The 22,241-nt window shown below is 39.6% G+C and overlaps 1 protein-coding gene across 1 annotated transcript; it reads right to left on the reverse strand.

Annotated features, from left to right (window-relative positions):
- Window positions 1-506: 506 nt before the first annotated feature.
- Window positions 507-1,301, reverse strand: LOC138906086 (uncharacterized). Its single transcript, XM_070194608.1, has one exon. The coding sequence runs from the start codon at window positions 1,299-1,301 to the stop codon at window positions 507-509; it is 795 nt and encodes a 264-aa protein (XP_070050709.1).
- Window positions 1,302-22,241: the final 20,940 nt, after the last annotated feature.

A 22,241-nucleotide genomic window follows, 5' to 3' on the forward strand; every position in this document is an offset into this window, starting at 1 on the left:
TTCCGGCGCAATGAGAATATGGTTGTACCCTGAGTACCCATCCAAAAAGCAATAGTAGGCACGCCCGGCAAGTCTGTCCAACATTTGATCAAGAAAGGGCAATGGAAAGTGGTCTTTGCGGGTCACTTTGTTCAGCTTTCTGTAGTCCATACATACCCTCCATCCAGTGACAGTGCGAGTGGGGATCAACTAATTTTTCTCATTTGTGACCACAGTCATACCCCCCTTCTTCAGAACACATTGTACCGGTGAAGTCCATGAACTATCCGAAATAGGGTACACAACCCCTGCATCAAGCCACTTGATAATTTCCTTCTTGACGACCTCTTGCATAGCCTCGTTCAACCTCCTTTGATGTTCCACGGAGGGTTTGGAATCTTCCTCTAGTATAATTTGTGCATGCAAAAGGCGATTCTTATACCCCGAATGTCAGCCAAAGTCCATCCAATTGCCTTTTTCCTTCTTTGAAGCACCGCAAGGGTAGAGTCTACCTGCACATTAGTTAGTCAAGCAGAAAGAATAACATGTAATGTGGAAGAAGGGCCTAAGAATTCATACCTGAGGTGTGAAGGCAAAGGCTTCAACTCCAATGTTGGTGACTCTTCGATTGAGGGCTTCATTGGTGGAGTCTTCCGGTTTTTCAGGTCCAAGGAAAGTTTACGGGGGCCATATGAGTAAGATCCCATTCCTTGCAACGCATTTGCACATTTAACCAAGCCTTCCTTTTCATCATCCTCATGGTTTAACAACACAGTTTCCAAAGGGTCTTCCACATTGATCATGGCACTCGTGTCATCAACTATCACCTCCGTCACAAGATCCACAAAAGAGCAAACTTCATTGCTAATTGGTTGCCTCATTGATTTGCACACGTGAAATATAACTTTTTCATCGCCCACTCGGAAGGTGAGCTCCCCTGCTTCCACATTAACCAATTCCTTCCCTATTGCTCGGAAAGGTCTCCCCAATATTATAGGCACCTCATAGTCGACTTTGCAGTCGAGAATCACAAAATCCGCAGGCAAAATAAACTTGTCGACCCGGACTAGAACATCATCAATAATACCAAGCGGCCTTTTCATTGTCCGATCCGCCATCTGTAATCTCATGGAAGTAGATCTTGGTTGCCCAATGCCTAGTGTCTTGAACACAGAATATGGCATCAAATTAATACTTGCTCCCAAATCATACAAGGCTTTTGCAAAATCGGCGCTACCAATGGTGCATGGAATTGTAAAGGCATCGAGAGCTTCAAGCTTTGGAGCCATCGAGTGCACAATAGCACTCACTTGATGAGTCATTTTGATGGTCTCACAATTCATAGATCTCTTCTTAGCTACCAAGTCCTTCATGAACTTGGTATATCCCGGCATTTGTTCGAGAGCTTCCACCAAGGGCACCACTATAGAGTAGCGAGGATGGTCGATGCAATTTTACCCAACGAGGTCGGAATCGATTTACACAGGGAGTTAATTTGGTTTGGAGTTGGGTATCTAACTAGTCTAGATGTGCGTGTTGTTCCTAATTGCACTTCCAAACATTGTTGCGATTGATTCTATTCTAATTTTATACTATTGTATGCTGAATGTAAGCTAAGTACAATATTTTTGGTGAACGTTTTCAAGTGTTAAAAGGCACTAGGGAAATAACTTCCGCCTAGGTGAGTACCTAATGGGTATCTAGAATATAGGACAAGCTTGTTATGATTGGGGTCGTGATATAACCATCACACATACGTGCTCACTCTATAACTCTCGGTAGTTTGAGTGACTTTGCCGATTTGGCTTTCTCAAGCCCAAATGGGTGTTCATACAATACAAGTGAATTTTGCTCAAGTCGGATATTACTATCTCTAGGTTTAACCCTTTAATTGGGGTTATCAATCTCTTGAGTTCACCCCAATTCCTTGTAAGCCTAATTTTCCTAGACTTAATCCCTCTTTCTCAAGAATAGCCTAAGTCATAAAGGCATGAATCAGTGTTTGCAATCACTAATTCTACAATTTTAGCATTACTTAGGCTAAATATCACTAAACCATAAACAATTAAGCCCTAAAATTCAAGACCCATTAAATACCCATACTAGGGTTGGGTCACAACCCTATCTATGGGGTCTAGATACTCATAATAACAGTAAAAATCAAAGATAAAGATGAAACATAAGCCATAATATTAAAGTACAAGATGAAAATCTAAAGTTTGAAGGTAAATCTACTCTAAATTTCCCCAAAAGGGAAAAACCAGCCTTTCACGTGCTCTGCTAAACAAAACTTAACCTAAAATTGATAAAAGGATCTATTTATACTAGGCAAAAATTTTCGGATAAAAATGCCCCTGCTTAGGATTCACGGACGTGTAATTCTGACCGCGTCCGCGCTTGAGCTTTCGCAGCCGCGTAATAATGAGTGCGGTCCGCATTTCTTCAATACTGGGCTTGGATTGGGCTTAGTTTCGCGGACCGCATAATTTCAACCGCGTCCGCGTGTGCTTCCATAGCAGCCGCGTAATTTGGATGCGGACCGCATTCTTCATTTTAGCCCAAACTGTAGAGTCTCTGAACCTCGAACCACGCTCTCAGCAAACATCCCCCCGCGGCCGCGCCAAAGATTTTGCTGCTGCGCCTTTCCAATGCAGTCAGCGATGATTTTAGTACTCAAAGCAGCTTCTCTGAATCTACTTTCGCTACTGCGTAATAGTAGCCGCCTCAGCGATGGTCCTTACACAGCCGCGCTTTTCTGCCGCTCTCAGCACTCCCGTATCAGCCTTGGATTCGTGCAGGTTTGACTCCTTCATTAGTTGATTATGGCTTCTTTGCCTCATTTTGACCAAACCCTGCAGGCAACCACATTAAGTTAGTTTTCAGAAATACCTTTACGCATTTTTGACCCAAAACCTAAGCAAAAGAGAGCAAATAATAGGCTAAAACCCCTAGTTCTCAGTGCATCACCTCAATACCAATCACATAATACGTATTTCTGGGTTTCATACCCTCAGTGCTAAGATCTGAAGAGTTACTTACCTCGAACAAGCCAATACCAATGCCGAGCAAGCCAAACGATGCTCCAAAATGCCACCCCGTGTGTTCCGACCTCGAAACTAACCAAAAACAATTCAAATACATCAAACAATGCTAAAGGAACCAATCCCGATCGAAAAAGATCAAATCTTGAATCAAAAGCCCAAAATCAATCAAAAGCCCAAAATCGGCCAAAAGCCCAACCCGGGCCCGCACCTCGCAACCCGACAAAATTTATAAAATCCAATAACCCATTTAATTACGAGTCCAACCATACTTGTTTCACTCAAATACGACCCTAATTCGATGTTCAAAACTCAAAAATTCATATTATGGAACTTTTGGCCAAAACCCACAATTTCCTCTTTAAAATTCATCAACCAAAAGCTAAAATCGAAGATAGATTCATGGAATATAACCAAAACCGAGTATAGAACACTTACCCCAATTCATATGGGAAAAATTGCTTCAAGAATCGCCTCAATCCGAGCTCCATAACTCCCAAAATGTAAAAATGGCCGAAACCCTCGAAATAGAGTACTTTATAATAACTGAGCGAATCAATGCATCGCGATTGCTGAAATACGATCGCGATCGCGATGAAGAAAATGCACTGCCCCTGAAAATACACTACGCGATCGCAGAATAAGCTATGCGATCGCGAAGCACAAACTGCTCAGTCTCGAAAAGATCCTACGCGAACGCAGCCCCAGACTCGCAAACGCAATGAAGAAGCCATGAAGACTTGCCTAGCTCAGCTCTATAATGCGAACGCATGCACACCTACACGAACGCGAACAATCTTCAACACAAAGCTACACAATCGCTTCTGGCCAATCACGATCGCGAATAAGAAATAGCCCAGCTCCATTTTTCCTTTATGCGATCGCATCAACTGATCCGCGATCGCAAAGAACAATCCACGCACCAGAAAACCAGAACACACCAGCAAGGCCAAAATGTAGTAAAATAGTCCGAACACAATCCGAAACATGCCCGAGCCCCTCGGGACCCCGTCTGAATATACCAACAAGTCCAACAACATAACACGGACCTACTCGAGGCCGCAAAACACACAAAATAACATCTGAATGACGAATCACACCTCAATTCGTATTCAATAAACTTTGAAACTTCAACTTTCACAACCGATGCCGAAACCTATCAAATGACGTCCGATTGACCTCAAATTTTGCACACAAGTCACATTCGACATTATGGACCTGCTCCAACTTCCCGAATCAGAATCCGATCCCGATATCAAAAAGTCCACTCCCGGTCAAACTTTCCAAAATTTCAACTTTCGCCATTTCGAGCCAAATTCAACCACGGATCTCCAAATCACAATCCGGACGCGCTCCTAAGTTCAAAATCAACCAACGGAGCTAACAGAACCATCAAAATTCCAATCTGATGTCAAATGCTAAAAAGTCAAACTCTATTAACTCTCCCGACTTAAGGCTGTAATAATGAAATTCCTTCTTCCAATTCGATTCCGAATAACCTGAAAGTCAAAATCGATGATTCACACAAGTCAAAATAATCATACAAAGCTACTCATGCCCTCAAACAACCGAGATAAGTGTAAATGCTCAAAATGACCGGTCGGGTCGTTACATCCTCCCCCACTTAAACATACGTTCATCCTCGAACGTGCCAAGAGTTGTTCCAAAAGCCATCAAATCGCCGTGTAACCTTACCATGCACATACCCGTGGGTGATCTCATGTCACCCTATACCATATAGGCCCAACAACATAGCATAACTATAGTTTCTTAATTCAACCTAGCCCATAAAACTTAGAATCCAATTTCCAACATCCGGAATTTCTATAAGATCATAATCTCGCATTTACACACTGTACAAGTCTGAACAAGCTGTAACAAGCCTTCACCATAACCCAAGATGCAATCACATGATGTACCACATAACTCAAATAATCATAGCGATAATTTCAAATCACAGTAGCTGCGCAAAACAATCCAATACCGGTAATAAACCTCATATCAAACATAACCTCGTTCTAAAACCTTCGTACACTGCCGATGATGAAAGAAACATGCAGAACTCATAACCATTCATCAGATCAACCAGTCATGGAATTCCCTCTCATTCGACAAGAACTATAGCAAATTCTTAGCCGACTTTCGATTTATCCTTCCAAACATGTTGTAATCAATTCCGATAGTATCCATTCTAGGTCCAATGATCTCATCTCATCCAACACGACCACTCTAGTGACATGCCACATCAATACAATCTGACGCCATAACCCGTGCAATCCGTGCACCAATAAGCAACCTTCCAAATATACTCAAATCATAGAAAGCTGATTCAAACGGGAGAACTGTCCCGCAAGCTCAACAAGTACCACCACAACGCAATGCTAAGAACCTATCACACATCGTAGAACCAAAACACACGAATCTAACACAAGGGATCATATCGCAACATAACTCTGCTGCAATACGTGACCCCGTCCAAATACTGGTCCATATGAAATACCTCAGCCACCATGCTCAAAATCAATAACCACGCAAAATTCGACATCAAGTACCCAAGGTGCATTACCGTAACCCCGGAGAGCAAATAGCACCATACCACAATCCGGAAAGAACATAGCCAATGCGCAAACAATCACGCAATACTCAAATACTCATCTCGCTCAAATTCCGCTATAAAGCCCAAATAGAACCACACCGTGTGTGCATATAACCCACGGATCGCAACCCCTCGTAGCATAGAAGAGTAACTCACAGATCATTACAGAACACGAATAAGCTCAACAACAACCGAATGGCACATCCCTCAATAATAGCAGTACGGAGCCAACCAATCCGACTCGACGAAAAATATCCATCCTAGTTGAGCCTACCAATGTGACCCCAAATCAATTCTGGGCACCCACACATGGATAAATAACCCTCCGAAAGCCCACAATGGCTGAATCATAACACATACTATCATCTGGCTAGCTTCGGCCACGACTTCACAGTCCGCAACCATGAAATAATCTGTTCCTGAGAACTCCTAGTCTCCAAATCCATAGAACACATGAATCACCATGTCTGATCCCAACTCCACCGCCAGAATGTCTAAATCATCTCTCATACACGATCATTTTACGAGGAATACTTTTAAAATTCTTCCGTGCCACATAGCAAAATTTGAATATCAGCAGTCGATCAACTATAAGAGTGTCGCAATACCAGTGAAGTATCCATAAATAAAAATATACTTCCCCTTCTGAAATGTATACTCTCATCAAGCCATGCCAAATAGTAATATCATTTACCTAGTCATCTAAAACCATCCATGCTTCCAAACAGAACGGTGATCCCGCTCACGTAAATCTCAATCCCACACAACATACCGCATATACCATGCCATCATATGAAACAATACGAGAACTTCATAGTCCGCTCCGAGTCACAAGCAACTACATACTCAATTAGCCAAGGACCTTCCATTTGATCTCACCCCGGATAAAACATATTCCTCATGCCGGTAGGAAATATACTCCTCAAATCGTGGTAAAAACCATTAAGAACTCTTCAAAACCCATTTTCACACAACCAATCTATCAGAACCGAATCACTCTAACTCAACCCAGCCACACAGGTTGCCAAAAACCCAAGAGCATTGCCACGAAACACGTTTAGAAACTCACTACATTATAAGAACCAAAAGAGCCAATCACATCCGTTACCGTGCTGGTCCATCCCGTTACCAAGTTGTCCTCATTCTTTGAGTTCCTTCCGAGTTGCCTTCGAATTGATACCTTTCCTTGCTAGAACACTACTAACCTTGACCAAAACTTGCCCCACGAACTTTAGCATAGGATCACACCACCCTAAGGCTTATCAGCCGCTGAATTCCCTCTTTATGTATCCCAAAAATACCACAACCAAAATACTTACTCTGAAGAGACTTCCTGCAAATTTAAAGCCATTACCTTCACCTTCCTGATTCTGATATGTAGAATCCATAATGATATAGAATTGCCACAAGTCTTGACACCCTCCCATATAAATCTCAGTTTCTAGCTAATTACACATCCTGAAGATTCCCAATTGTTACATATAAATCTTGAATCCATTAGAACCATTCTCGAGAGTCATCCACTCTACTCAAATCTCAATTAAACTGATCAAATATATCGAACGACATGTGCCCTATTTGCACACCAACACCCTAAGAAGTAATCCACACTTCTAAGCAACCGAGTGAATTCCCTACTCCATGCACCCTATATTTTTTACGGATAACAACTCAATCATTCAGTGTTTCCCATATGCACAAGAACATAATATAACCCATATCCAGAAATTCTTTTACTCGAGTCATCCTCGAACTCAACCTCTGCCAGTCATAACTGATTCACCGGTATGCCTCAAACTGAAACCAATTCAACACATAACTATGCCATCAACTTATCCATAGAAGACTCCCCCACTTGGCTCAAAGCCATAGATCAAAACACATAACTTACAATGCCCATACTCTATTACTGCCATAATACCATAGTGAGATTCAACCAAATCCTTCCTGAGCTCCTGTAACGCAAACCATCTCATACTTCACATCATCTGCAAATCCCGCATTCACCCTTGTAATAGTCAGACCAACATCCACCAGCGATCCAAACTCAAATTGTAACATATATCATTCACTGCTAAAAGAGAACACTCTACAAAACATCATAAGGATCACACAACCTCAGGAACCTCGCAGGAGATACCCGCCTGCTCTGCCTCAAACTGACATCTCTCTATACTCTTCCACAGTCATAACTATTACGCAATCACTTAATATTCCTAAGTCTGAACTCATAACAGGACATGAAATCTACTGCACTCCACAACTAAATAACATGAGAGGTCCTTCAACACACCCATAACTTGAGACTATACGTCAAATCAAGATGGAAATCAAGCACTAAATTTACATCTCAATCAAACTTTTTTTGTCACATTCGAATAATCTGAATACTTTCCGCAGTCATATCATACTCGTTATATAGCCATCCAACCGCTCATCGAGCCATAAATTCCACTCACAGGGACGCTACCGGACATATAAATCCAAAAGCACGTATTCATAAAATCAACATCTCTGTGCTCAAGCTACAGTCAAAACCTGGCCTCAAGTCCTTCAGACTGGCCCATCATCAGCATACCAAAATCACATCTCGCACCTCTTCCATGGAATCACAAGCCGTCGATGCACAACTGATACCGAGCGCTTGCATGCACATACGAATACGTGGAAGGAATTCAATAAGTTACGCTTCAAGCTGAATCAATGTCGCACGATAAGAAATGAAAGATGGGAAGTATATCCTAAATGTCCTGTAGCCTCTCGAAGATAGGTATGGACGTCATCATACCGATCCGCAAGACTCTACTAGACACTTGCTCATGACTTATAGAACCTATGAACCTAGAGCTCTGATACCACCATGGCACGACCCCAAATCCACTAGTCGTGATGGCACCTAACCCAACCCGCTAGGTAAGCCAATTAACCTCTATCCAATTCCAATAACAATTAATAAAATGATTAAGTAAATAAATATCTGAATCTTTTACATTCCCCAAGAACTGGTAGTACAAATCATGAGCTTCTAACAATAGAGTTTACAAATCGAAAATGAAATAAATATATAGTTTGTTTGAAAAGTACATAAACAGAGTTTTATAGATCTAAGGCTACCACGAACAAGAGGCGGCTACAACCGAGACGTAGGTACATCTTCAATCCAGCTCACCATCGAACGCGGCAACATCTGCATGCAAGGTGCAGAAGTGTAGTATGAGTACAACCGACCCCATGTACTCAATAAGTAACAAACCTAACCTTAGATTGAAAGTAGTGACGAGCTAACACAAGGTCGGGTCTAATACCAATATCCCACAACAGTTCATAACAACATAATACAAGTAATAAAAGATGTATCTCAGAAATAAAATGCTCAGCTCGTCCCAGAAAATAGTCATGCTTTTTCAAGTATCTTAGTAAAAACCCAATCTTTTACCGAAAATGCCAAAATACAAGTAAGTTTGAAAACTGTAATTTTTCCAAATATCCTTTCCACAATAAATAAAATGTTTCATTTTCTTTCCAGCTAGCAAGTGTGAAATACCTCTCTATGCACACATATCAATATGTGTAAAAAGTCATGAATGACGTGATACCGTACAACATGAGGAAAAATACATCTCTATGCCTGTATGTCATGTGTGCATGCCAATGCCATGTATCTCAGAGATGAATCATGTACTCACTCTCTCAAAGTACTCAATCTCATTATCTCACACTTTTCGCTCATCATTCTCAACCACTTGGTACTGTATATGGCCCATACGACCCAGGGAAGATCCATCCCAGAATATATACATCACTGACCATCAATCACTCAGTAGCGAGGAAGGACAATCCGTCCCGTGGAGAAGATCCATCTTCGGGTATAAATAGCTTCGGACAAGATCCATGTCCAGGGAAGATCCATCCCTCAATAATATCAACCGCGCTCACTGGGGGTGTGCAGACTCCGGAGGGGCTCCTACAGCCCAAGCGCTATCATAATCCAGATCCAGGCATAAATCAATATAGCATGCTGTGACGTGCAGCCCGATCCCATAACTATCACTCATAATCAGGCTCTCGTACTCACTCAGTCATCAATCTCTCCAGTCTCACTCACGGGCTCACAATGTCATGAAACTAGCCTGACAGCAATGATATGATGTATCAATAAATAATTAATTACTGAGACTAAGATATGATATGAATGCATGAATATGACTGAGTACAAAATATCAATGAAATCAGTGAGATGACATCAAGAAACGACCACTATGGGTCCCAACAATATCGGCATAAAGCTTAAACATGATATCTAGCATGATTGACAGCTCAATTACTTTATCACATGGTGAAAACACAGATATCAACAAAATAAGGCCACTATACAGTGCCATGAAACAACAAAGTCACAATTCACAGGGTGCACGCCCACACGCCCGTCACCTAGCATGTGTGTTACCTCAATACCAATCACATAACACGTATTTCGGGGTTTCATACCCCTCAGCACTTAGATTTGAAGAGTTACTTACCTCGAACAAGCCAATACCAATGCCAAGCAAGCCAAACAATGCTCCAAAATGCCATCTTGCGTGTTCCGACCTCCGAACGGCTCGAAACTAACCAAAAACAACTTAAATACATCAAAAAATGCTAAAGGAACCAATCTCGATCGAAAAGGATCAAATCTTGAATCAAAAGCCCAAAATCGGCCAAAAGTCCAACCTGGGCCCTCATCTAGGAACCCGGCAAAATTTACAAAATCCAACAACCCATTCTATTACGAGTCCAACCATACTAGTTTCACTCAAATCCGACCCCAATTCGATGTTCAAAACTCAAAAATTCATATTATGAAACTTTTGGCCAAAACCCCAATTTCCTCTTTAAAATTCATCAACCAAAAGCTAAATCGAAGATAGAATCATGGAATATAACCAAAACCGAGTAGAGAACACTTACCCCAATTTATATGGTGAAAATTGCTTCAAGAATCGCCTCAATCCGAGCTTCATAGCTCCCAAAATGTAAAAATGGTTGAAACCCTCGAAATAGAGTACTTTATAATAACTGAGCGAATCAATGCATCGTGATCGCGGAAATACCTTCACGATCGCGAAGAAGAAAATGCACTGCCCCTGAAAATACACTACGCGATTGCGGAATAAGCTATGTGATCGCGAAGCACAAACTGCTCAGTCTTGAAAAGATCCTACGCAAATGCAGCCCCAGGCTCGCGAACGCGATGAAGAAACCCTGAAGACCTGCCTAGCTCAGCTCTATAATGCGAACGCGTACACACCTATGCGAACGCGAACATTTTTCAACATAAAGCTACGCGATCGCTTCTGGCCCATCGCGACCGCGAATAAGAAACAACCCAGCTCCATTTTCCCTTTATGCGATCGCACCAACTAATCCGCGATCGCGAAGAACAATCCACGCACCAGAAAACCAAAACATACCAGCAAGGCCAAAATGGAGTAAAATAGTCCGAACACAATCCGAAACATGCCCGAGCCCCTTGGGACCCCGTCTGAATATACCAACAAGTCCAACAACATAACACGGACCTACTCGAGGCCTCAAAACACACAAAATAACATCTGAATGACGAATCGCACCTCAATTCGTATTCAATGAACTTTGAAACTTCAACTTTCACAACCGATGCCGAAACCTATCAAATGACGTCCGATTGACCTCAAATTTTGCACACAAGTCACATTCGACATTATGGACTTGCTCCAACTTCCCGAATCGGAATCCGATTCCGATATCAAAAAGTCCACTCCCGGCAAACTTTCCAAAATTTCAACTTTCGCCATTTCAAGCCAAATTCAACCACGAATCTCCAAATCATAATCTGGACGCGCTCTTAAGTTCAAAATCAACCAACGGAGCTAACAGAACCATCAAAATTCCAATATGAGGTCAAATGCTAAAAATTCAAACTCTATCAACTCTCCCGACTTAAGGCTGCAATAATGAAATTCCTTCTTCCAGTTCAATTCCGAATAACCTGAAAGTCAAAACCGATGATTCACACAAGCCAAATACATCATACGGAGCTTCTCATGCCCTCAAACAACCGAGCGAAGTGTAAATGCTCAAAACGACCGGTCAGGTCGTTACACGACCCCGGGCCCACGTCTCAAAATCCGAAAAAAGTCACAAAAACCGAAAGCACATTCACTCACGAGTTAAATCGTACCAAAATTTTCCAAATCGGATATCAAAATCTCAATCAAAACCCAAAATCTTAGTTGAAGAACTTCTTCCCATTTTTCCCAAATTTTCCACCCAAATGCGTAATTAAAAGATGAAATTAGTGATAGATTAGTGGGATATAACAAAAATCAAGTGAAGAATCGTTACCCAATTGATGTCTCTGAAAATCCATCAAAAGCTCGCCCAAATCCGAGCTCTCAAACTCAAGTTTTGATAAAAATGACCAAACCCTCGTTTTTGAAATCTTATATTATGCCCACGCAAAACCTTCTTCGCGAACTTGGCCACCCTCGCGTTCGCGTATAACAAAATCCCACTAACCAAAATTCCTCCTTCGCGAACACGAGGGACCTCTCGCGAATGCGTACCTTTCATTTCTTGATGCTTCGCGAACGCGTAGAACAAATCCTTGGGGTTCCCAGCTGCTCGACTTCTTCTATGCGAACGCGATGTCCTTCTCGCGTTCGCAATGCACTGATCCTCAAACCTTCGCGGACGCGTCCCCATCTCCGCGAACGCGAAGAACAACTTCAGCTGGCCTCTCAAATGCCTTACGTGATCACGAGACCTCTCTCGCGAACGCGATGAAGAAAAGTCTGCAACAAAAATAGCAGAAAATCTGCTATCTCTCCTAAGTCCGAAATGATCCGTTAACCACCCAAAATCAACTTAAGGCCCTCGGGACCTCAACCAAACATACCTACAAGTCCTAAAATACCATACGAACTTAGTCGAGCCTTCAAATCACATCAAACAATGCTAAAAACACGAATCACCCTCCAATTCAAACTTAATGAACTTTGAAAGTTCAAACTTCTACAATCGATGCCGAAACATATCAAACCACGTATGATTGACCACAAATTTTGCTCACAAGTCATATTCAACATTACGGACCTACTCCAACTCCCAGAATCAGAATCTGACCCTGATATCAAAAAGTCCACTTTCGGTCAAAATCTCCAAAAATTCGACATTCGCCATTTCAAGCCTAATTCTACTACAGAACTCCAAATCACATTCCAGACTCGCTCCTAAGTCCAAAACCATTCCGGAGTCGTCTTCACACAGTTCCGGCTACGGTCAAAATCCTAAGACATAAGCTTCCGTTTTATGGACTAAGTGTCCCAAATCACTCCGAAATCACAACAAAACCTCCCGGCAAGTCTCATAAGCAGAAAAAGATACAGGGAAAGCAGTAAATAGGGGATCGGGGCTACAATTCTCGAGACGACCGGCCGGGTCGTTACAAATATAAATTGGGAGTAGTTTCAAGTTCGAGTTTTCAAATTATTTTAAAATAAAAAACAGAAACAATAAAAAATAAAAAACTACCATTTCAAATTGGAAAGCAGTTTCCCAATATATATATATATATATATATATATATATATATATATATATATATATATATATATATATATATATATATATATATATAGTGGTATAACCATAATACGGCAAGTGTAGATTTTTAGAACAAATCTCCAACAAAGTTTGAATTTTAAAATTATTTTAAGATAAAAATGGAAATTAAAAAATATAACACCAATTCAAATTGGGGAGTAGTTTCAAGTTGGAGTTTTACATTTAATTTAAAAAATAAAGAACTAAAAACAATTTCAATTTAAATAAGGGAGTAGTTTCTTCCTAATATAGTAATCTATATATCTATATCTATCTATATATAATTAAAGGAGAGGCAAAATCACAATATTAAGACAAGTGATATGACCACAAAAAGCCAAGTGGTATTATTAAGACAAAATGAACTACCTTTCTGACTAAAAACACTTTTGACTTTTAAATTTTGAATTAATTAGTTACTCTATTTGAATTAATAAATATAAATATATTATAATTATCAATAATAGAATATAAAAATATATATTAAAAAGAACTACCATTCAAATTGGGGAATAGTTTCACGTTGGAGTTTTAAAATTATTTTAAAATTAATAATAATAATAATAATAATAATAATAATAAAGAAATAAAAAACATTCAATTTAAGATGGGGAGTAGTGTGTATGTGTGTGTGTGTATATATATAAAGAGAAGCAAATAATTATATGATACCAAGTGGTATAACCATAAGACAACAAGTGTAGATTTTTAGGACAAAGCTTCACTAAAGGTGGAGTTTTAAAACTATTCTAAAAAAAAAATTAATTTAAATCGGGGAGTAGTTTCAAGTTCGAGTTTTCAAATTATTTTAAAATAAAATAATAAAAAATAATAAAAAATAAAAAAACTATCATTTCAAATTGGAAAGCAGTTTTTTCCCAATATATATATATATATATATATATATATATATATAGTGGTATAACCATAATACGAAAAGTGTAGATTTTTTAGGGCAAATCTTCAACAAAGATGGAATTTTAAAATTATTTTAAAATGAAAATGGAAATTAAAAAATATGATACCAATTCAAATTGCGGAGTAATTTCAAGTCGGAGTTTTTCACTTAATTTAAAAACATAAAGAACTAAAAAAAACTTTCAATTTAAATAAGAGAGTAGTTTTTTCCTAATATAGTAATCTATATATCTATATCTATCTATATATAATAAAAGGAGAGGCAAAAGCATAATATTAAGACAAGTGCATAACCACAAAAAGCTAAGTGGCATTGTTAAGACAAAATACACTTCCTTTCTAATAAAAAAACCTTTTGGATTTTAAATTTTAAATTAATTGGTTACTCTATTTGAATTAATAAATATAGATATCTTATAATTATATATAATACAAAAATAAAATATAAATTAAAAAAACTACAATTCAATTTGGGGAGTAGTTTCAAGTTGGAGTTTTAAAATTATTTTAAATTAAAAAAAAATATGGAAATAAAAAAAATTTTAATTTAAATTGGGGAGTAGTTCATAGAGAGTGTGTGTGTGTGTGTGTATATATATATATATATATATATATATACAAAAAAAGAAGTAAATAATTATATGATGCCAAGTGGTATAACCATAACACGACAAGTGTAGATTTTTCGAACAAAGCTCCAACAAAGGTGGAGTTTTAAAATTATTTTAAAACAAAAAAAATAAAAAAATTCCAATTTATATTGGGGAGTAGTTTCAAGTTGGAGTTTTCAACTTATTTTAAAATAAAAAACAATAATAATAAAAAATAATAAACTACTAGTTCAAATTGGAAAGCAGTTTCTTCCCAATTCAATATTGTCACGATCCAATTTCTTCTATAGGCCGTGATGGCACCTAACGCCGCCGCTAGGCAAGTCAACGGTGAACTAACCATGTATTATCCTTTTTAATAATTTCAAATTAGTTGAAGTTTCATTATTAAGAAAATAAGAAGTGGAAAAGTTAATAAAGTAAAGCAAAAGATAATGAAAGAGCAATTGCAGTGAAATAAATGCTTAAAAACAATAAAGTCTACTAGCATGTTTCCAGACCTGGTGTCATATGTGTATGAGCAACTAGTTGAATATACAAAATACTAAGCTATTGTCTGAAATAGAGTAATAATTGCATGGTAATAATAATGACGAGGTCAGGTCAGGCCCCACTGGAAATAATAATTATATGGTAAAATATTTAACAATATAATAAAATAAAATGACAACGGAAATGAATCAAGTAGCATGTCACCATTTAATTACACAAAATAATAGCAAATAATATCTCGTTGAATCAAAAACAGAATTCCTTTCAACTTTAAGAAAATCACAACAAATAATCAAAGCCAACTGCGGCCATAAATCAATATCAACAAGGGCACTCCCGAGGTACCGCCTCGTAGTCCCAAATCATAAATAAATTCACACTATCTCATTTCCTTATCTCACCGCGGGAACGTTCACAATTTATTTTAAAGAAAATATTTTTTTCGAAATAGCATCCCGCGTTTTAGCCATCCTTATCACACCTCATGACTTCTAGTAGTTCCCCCTACTAGCCACGCGTATCAAGCCACCCTTATCTCACCGCATGTGTTTCAATACCCAGACCTTATACCACCGCATGCGTATCAATATCACAATATATCACAATTTGTACCTCAAGTGCTCAAATAATTTAACTTGCCAAAATAATTCAACAACAATATTTTCCACAATAAAGAGCTCACGGCTCATGCCAAAATAAATCATCAATAATATTTTTCCACAATAAAGAGCTCACGGCTCCATCACAATGAGTACGAAAATATTACAAAAATATTCAGGAATAAATAATTCGGCAAACTAATATTTCAAAATCTTTAATACGTTGCTTCAATACCAAATTTAAAATGTCAAATATTTCATATTAATAATATTTATTTTAAAGAAAATCAACCTTCAAATAATACACATAATAAAAGAAATCAAGTTCCAACTAAACAGGTAAAACAATTAGCAGGAAAAAGGCCAAGCAAAGTTAAAGTATATAAATCAATTCAATGATGGAGAATATAACAAGATTTAATAATTTAATTAATATGTAACAGTTATCTACACAATTTCAAAACATAATCCTTCACATTTAGCCTGTGTATACACTCGTCACCTCGTGTACATGACTTTAATCACATTACAATTAATGCCAATCCTAGGGGAAATTTCCCCACACAAGGTTAGACAAGTCACTTACCTCGACTTGCTCCAACTTAACCAAGTAGTATGCTTTTTCCTCAATTTTCCGAATCTGATTGACTCGAATCTAGTCATAATTATTTCGATACAGTCAACAAAAATTATAGGAATCAATTTCATAAGCAAAATACTACATTTTTTAATAAAATCCGAAATTAGCTCAAAAATGGCCCGTGGGGCCCAAGTCTCAGAATCCGGCAAAAGTTACAAAATATGAACGCTCATTCAATTACGAGTCCAACCATACCAGTTTCACTCAAATCCGACTCCGAATTGATACCGAAATCTCGAAAATTCGTTTCTATGATAATTCAAAAATTTCCCAAAATTTCAATCTCAAAACACTAATTAAATGGTGAAAATAATGATAGATTTGTGTATATAGACCAAATCCGAGTTAGAATCACTTACCCCAATGCATTTCCTTGAAGATCTATCAAAAATCTCCTCTGCTCAAGCTCCAGTTTGTTAAAAATGGCGAATGGGACAAATGCCCTCTATTATAAATTTGCCAAGGCAGCCATCGAAACTGGGCCTCGATCGTGGCTTCGATTCATGGCCCTCGAGCCTAGGCCTCGATCGTGGCTTCGATCACAGGCTCGAGCCTGGACCTCGGTCATGGCCTGGATTATGGAATCGAGCCTGGTCCTTCGATCATGGCATCAAGCCTGGGCCTTCGATCATGGCCTCGATCATGGCATCGAGCCTAGGCCTTCGATCATGGCCTCGATCATGGCATCGAGCCTGGGCCTTCGATCATGGCTTCGATCATGGAATTGAGCCTCGGCCTTCGATCATGGCCTAGTTCATGGCATCGATACTAAGCCTCGTCTCTGGCTTCGACCCTGGGATCGATATCTGGGCTTGATATTTGGCTCGATCACAGCCCAGAATATCCAGCAGAAGAGAAAAAATTGCAGCAGCTTTTTAAGTCCAATTTTTTATCCGTTAACCATCCGAAACTCACCCGAGGCCCTCGGGACCTCAACCAAATATACCAACAAGTCCTAAAACATCATACAAACTTATTTGAAACCTAAAATCACATAAAACGACGCTAAAAGCACGAATCATGCTCCAATTCAAGCTTAATGAAGCTTAGAATTTCCACCTTCTACATTCGATGTCAAAACCTACCAAATCAAGTCCGATTGACCTCAAATTTTACACACAAGTCATAAATGACATAACGGAGCTGTGAAAATTTTTGGAACTTGATTCCGACTCCGATATCAAAAAGTCAACTCCCCGGTCAAACTTCCAAACTTAAATTCTTGTTTTAGCCATTTCAAGCCTAATTTCACTACGGACTTCCAAATACAATTTCGATTACGCTTCTAAGTCCATAATCACCATACGGAACTGTTGGAATCATCAAAATTCTATTCCGGGGTCGTTTGCACATAATTCGACATCCGGTCACTATTTGACTTAAGCTTTTAAAACCTTTAATTTTTCATCAAAATTCCATATCTCGGGCTAGGGACCTCGGAATTTGATTTCAGGCATACGCCCAAGTCCCAAATCACGATACGTACCAACAGAAACTATAAAAACATTGATCTGAGTCCGTTTATCCGAAATGTTGACCAAAGTCAACTCAGTTGAGTTTTAAAGCTCTAATTCACATTTTAATCCATTTTTCACATAAAAACTTTCCAGAAAATTTTATGAACTGCGCACGCAAGTCGAGTAATTATAGATAGTTCTGTTCGAGGTCTTAGAACATAGAATTAATTATTAACTTTAAAGATAATATTTTGGGTCATCACATTCTCCACCTCTAAAACAAACGTTCGTCCTCGAACGGAGTTAGAAAAAGGTACCTGAGCTGGTGAATAAGTGTGGATAACAGCTGCGCATATCATTCTCGGTCTCCCAAGTCGCCTCCTCAACCGGATGACCCCTCCACTGAACCTTCACGGAAGCAATGTTCTTTGACCTCAGCTTTCGAACCTGCCTATATAAAATAGCCACCGGTTCCTCAACATAAGATAGATCCCTGTCCAACTGAACCGAACTGAAGTCTAACACATGGGACGGATCGCCGTGATATTTTCGAAGCATAGAAACATGGAATACCGGATGAACTGCAGAGAGACTAGGTGGTAGTACAAGCCTGTAAGCCACCTCTCCAACTCTTTCAAGAATCTCAAAAGGCCCAATATAACTAGGGCTCAACTTGCCCTTCTTCCCGAACCTCATCACACCCTTCATAGGCGAAACCCGAAGCAAGACCCGCTCACCAACCATGAATGCAACATCATGAACCTTCCGATCTGCATAACTCTTCTGTCTAGATTGGGCTGTACGAAGTCGATCCTGAATCAATTTAACCTTTTCCAAGGCATCCTGAACCAAGTCTGTCCCCAATAGCCTAGACTCGCTCGGTTTGAACCAACCCACTGGAGACCGGCACTGCCTACCATATAAGTCCTAACACGGAGCCATATGGATGCTCGACTGATAACTATTATTGTAAGCAAACTCCACAAGTGGTAAGAACTGATCCCAAGCACCCCCAAAATCTATCACACACGCACGAAGCATATCCTCCAATATATGAATAGTACGTTCGGACTGCCCATCCGTCTGAGGGTGAAATGCTATACTCAACTCTACCCGAGTACCCAACTCACGCTGTACTGCCCTCCAGAACCACGATGTAAACTGCGTACCCCAGTCAGAGATGATAGATACTGGTACGCCGTGAAGTCTGACAATCTCACAAATATAGATTCAAGCCAACTACTCGGAAGAGTAGGTAGTCATCACAGGAACGAAATGAGCTGACTTGGTCAACCTATCCACAATCACCCAAACTGCATCAAACTTCCGCTGAATCCGTGGAAGTCCAACAACGAAATCCATAGTGATCCGCTCCTATTTCCATTTTGGAATCTCTAACTTCTGAAGCAATCCACCCGGTCGCTGATGCTCATATTTCACTTGTTGACAATTTAGACACCGAGCTACATACTCCACTATGTCTTTATTCATCTGCCTCTACAAATAGTGTTGTCTCAAGTCCTGATATATCTTTGCAGCACCCGGATGAATGGAATACCGCGAACTGTGATCCTCTTGGAGAATCAACTCATGCAAATCATCTACATTAGGCACACATAGCCTGCTCTGCATCCGTGATATATCGTCATCTCCAATAGTGACTTCCTTGGAATTACCGTGCTAAACTGTATCCTTAAGGACAAGCATATGGGGGTCATCATACTGACACTCCCTAAGACGATCATAGAGAGAATACTAAGAAACCACACAAGCCAAAACTCGGCTCGGCTCAGAAATATCCAACCTGACAAACTGGTTGGCTAAGGCCTGAACATCCAAGACTAAAGGCCTCTCTGCTATCGGTAAATATACTAAGCTGCCCAAACTCTCCACCTTACGACTCAAGGCATCGGCCACTACATTGGCCTTCCCGGGATGATAGAGAATTATGATATCATAATCCTTAAGCAACTCCAACCATCTCCGCTGCCGCAAATTAAGATCCTTCTATTTAAACAGATGTTGTAGACTCCGGTGATCGGTGTAGACCTCACAATGGACACCATATAAGTAATGCCGCCAAATTTTCAAGGCATGAACAATAGCTGCTAATTCAAGGTCGTGGACCGGATAATTCTTCTCATATACCTTTAAATGTCTGGACGCGTAGGCAATCACCCTACTATCTTACATCAACACTACGCCGAGACCAATATACGAAGCATCACAATACCCTGTATAAGACCTTGAACCTGTAGGTAATATCAATACTGGGGTTGTAGTCAAAGTTGTCTTGAGCCTTTGGAGGCTCTCCTCACATTCCTCGGTCCACTTGAACGGAGCACTCTTCTGGGTCAATCTGGTCTTAATAGTTGTTCATAATCAATTACATAATCGTCAATTAACTTCATGTTAACAAAAATCTCGTTTCAAACCTTCACAATACTGATAACGAGATACGAGGCATGAAGACCTCATAATTATTTACCCGAATTAATGAGTCACATTTAACGTCACCTGGGTGGGAACCTACCTCGTAGGTTAAAACTCAATAATTATAACACTAATTTGGCAAGTATGCACAGAGAATTTCATATAAGAATTTTCAAATAAGCCTAACAGGCATGACTCCCTATTAGTACTATAGTACAAATTAAATTTCACAAGGTAGAACTTAAACACAAGAATTTTCCTCACAAGAATCTCATCCTTATATAACTTCCACCGCAGCTCGTAGCTCGGTTTAAACATATCAGTTTATATTAAAATACGAGGATCTCGTCCTCGGTTCTGAATCACAAGTAATATGCACATCGTGCCAATTGAAACTTTCCATTTGCTCCTTTTAAATACTTTCTGTTAAACAAAATCATAACACATAATGAACCCCACATCGGTAGGGCATATAATTCATAATTTGTAATTAATTATCCGTAAATTACATCAAAACTTATCGAAATAAGTAACAGAAGGCCACATTTAGCATCACAGCTCTTTTTAGTGACCAACATGAAATGATAGGCGTAGTTATTGCCATAGAATCTCCCAACATGAGTAAACACATAAGTAGATTATAGAATTACGAAGCTCACTCATAAGTGGAGCACCATAGGAGGACTCGTTTGATACTGAGAACCGAATCAAGTTAAGGAAATTATTTCTTTATATTAAATCAAGGTCGTACCTATACGACACCATCTGATGTAGCGACCTCCGCCATACCGTAAAACAAATATATCAATGTCTGGGTCTCCACCTCAAGGATACCTTCTACCCGCATGTCCTCTACCCCTAACTAGTCGTGTGGGTGGTGTAGTAACTGCAATGGGGCACGTAGCTTGAGTGCTTTGATGAAATATGTCTCTCCCAAGTTTGGGACAATTTTCTCATGATGTGCCTAGTATCACCGTATTCATAACAACCCCTTTACGGGTTTGGTTACTCATATTGAGTCTGTGCCAGATAACTGGAATAACCATTGTAGGAAACTCATGTCGTTGGTGCATTAAAAGAACTTACTAGAGCATCCCGAGTAATCCGATGTGCGGACTGGGCTGGCCGACTGCCCAAGCCCCCGCCATAATGATTTATACTTGAAGAGTAGAATTCACTAAATCCTCCAGAACCTCGAGACCTCTTGGTCTACTTAGTTTTCCTTTTTCCTCACCCCGAGCACGTTCTAATATCTTGGCAATTTCTACAACTAGTAGAAATGAAGTATTAGCATGTAGCTCCCAAGTCATACAAAATTTTACAATCATAATTGAGTCCTTTAATGAGTCTGTGGATTCGCTCTCTGGCTGTAGGAAGCAAAGTAGGAGTATGACAAGCTAACTTATTGAACTTGATGGCATATTCTGACACCGTCATAGTGACCTGACGCAACCCTTCAACCCTATATGCCACGCATTACGGAGAGTCCGGGGAAACAAACTCTTTCAAAAGCGTGTCTGAGAACTGAGCCAAGTGGGTGGTATTGCATTGACTGGTCTTCCCTCTTCATAGGCTTGCCACGAACACCGGTGGCGAATAATCTCTCCCAAGGCCAATTTCTTCTTTTGTTATGCTGACTCAACACTGTTGAGCTGACCCATTTCTTAACATACTCTTCGATTCTTCTTTGGGGTAACCCTTACCCCTATTTATACACAACGATCACAAAAGTATAGCTCCATACAGACAATTCTTGGCACGAACCACATAGTCCAGAATCTCGTCAACAGCTATACTTCCTCCAAAGCACCCCAAAATCCGCAACCGTGACGTCCACATTGAGTAGACC

Source organism: Nicotiana tomentosiformis, chromosome 2 (assembly GCF_000390325.3).
Source record: "Nicotiana tomentosiformis chromosome 2, ASM39032v3, whole genome shotgun sequence".
Lineage (NCBI taxonomy): Eukaryota > Viridiplantae > Streptophyta > Magnoliopsida > Solanales > Solanaceae > Nicotiana > Nicotiana tomentosiformis.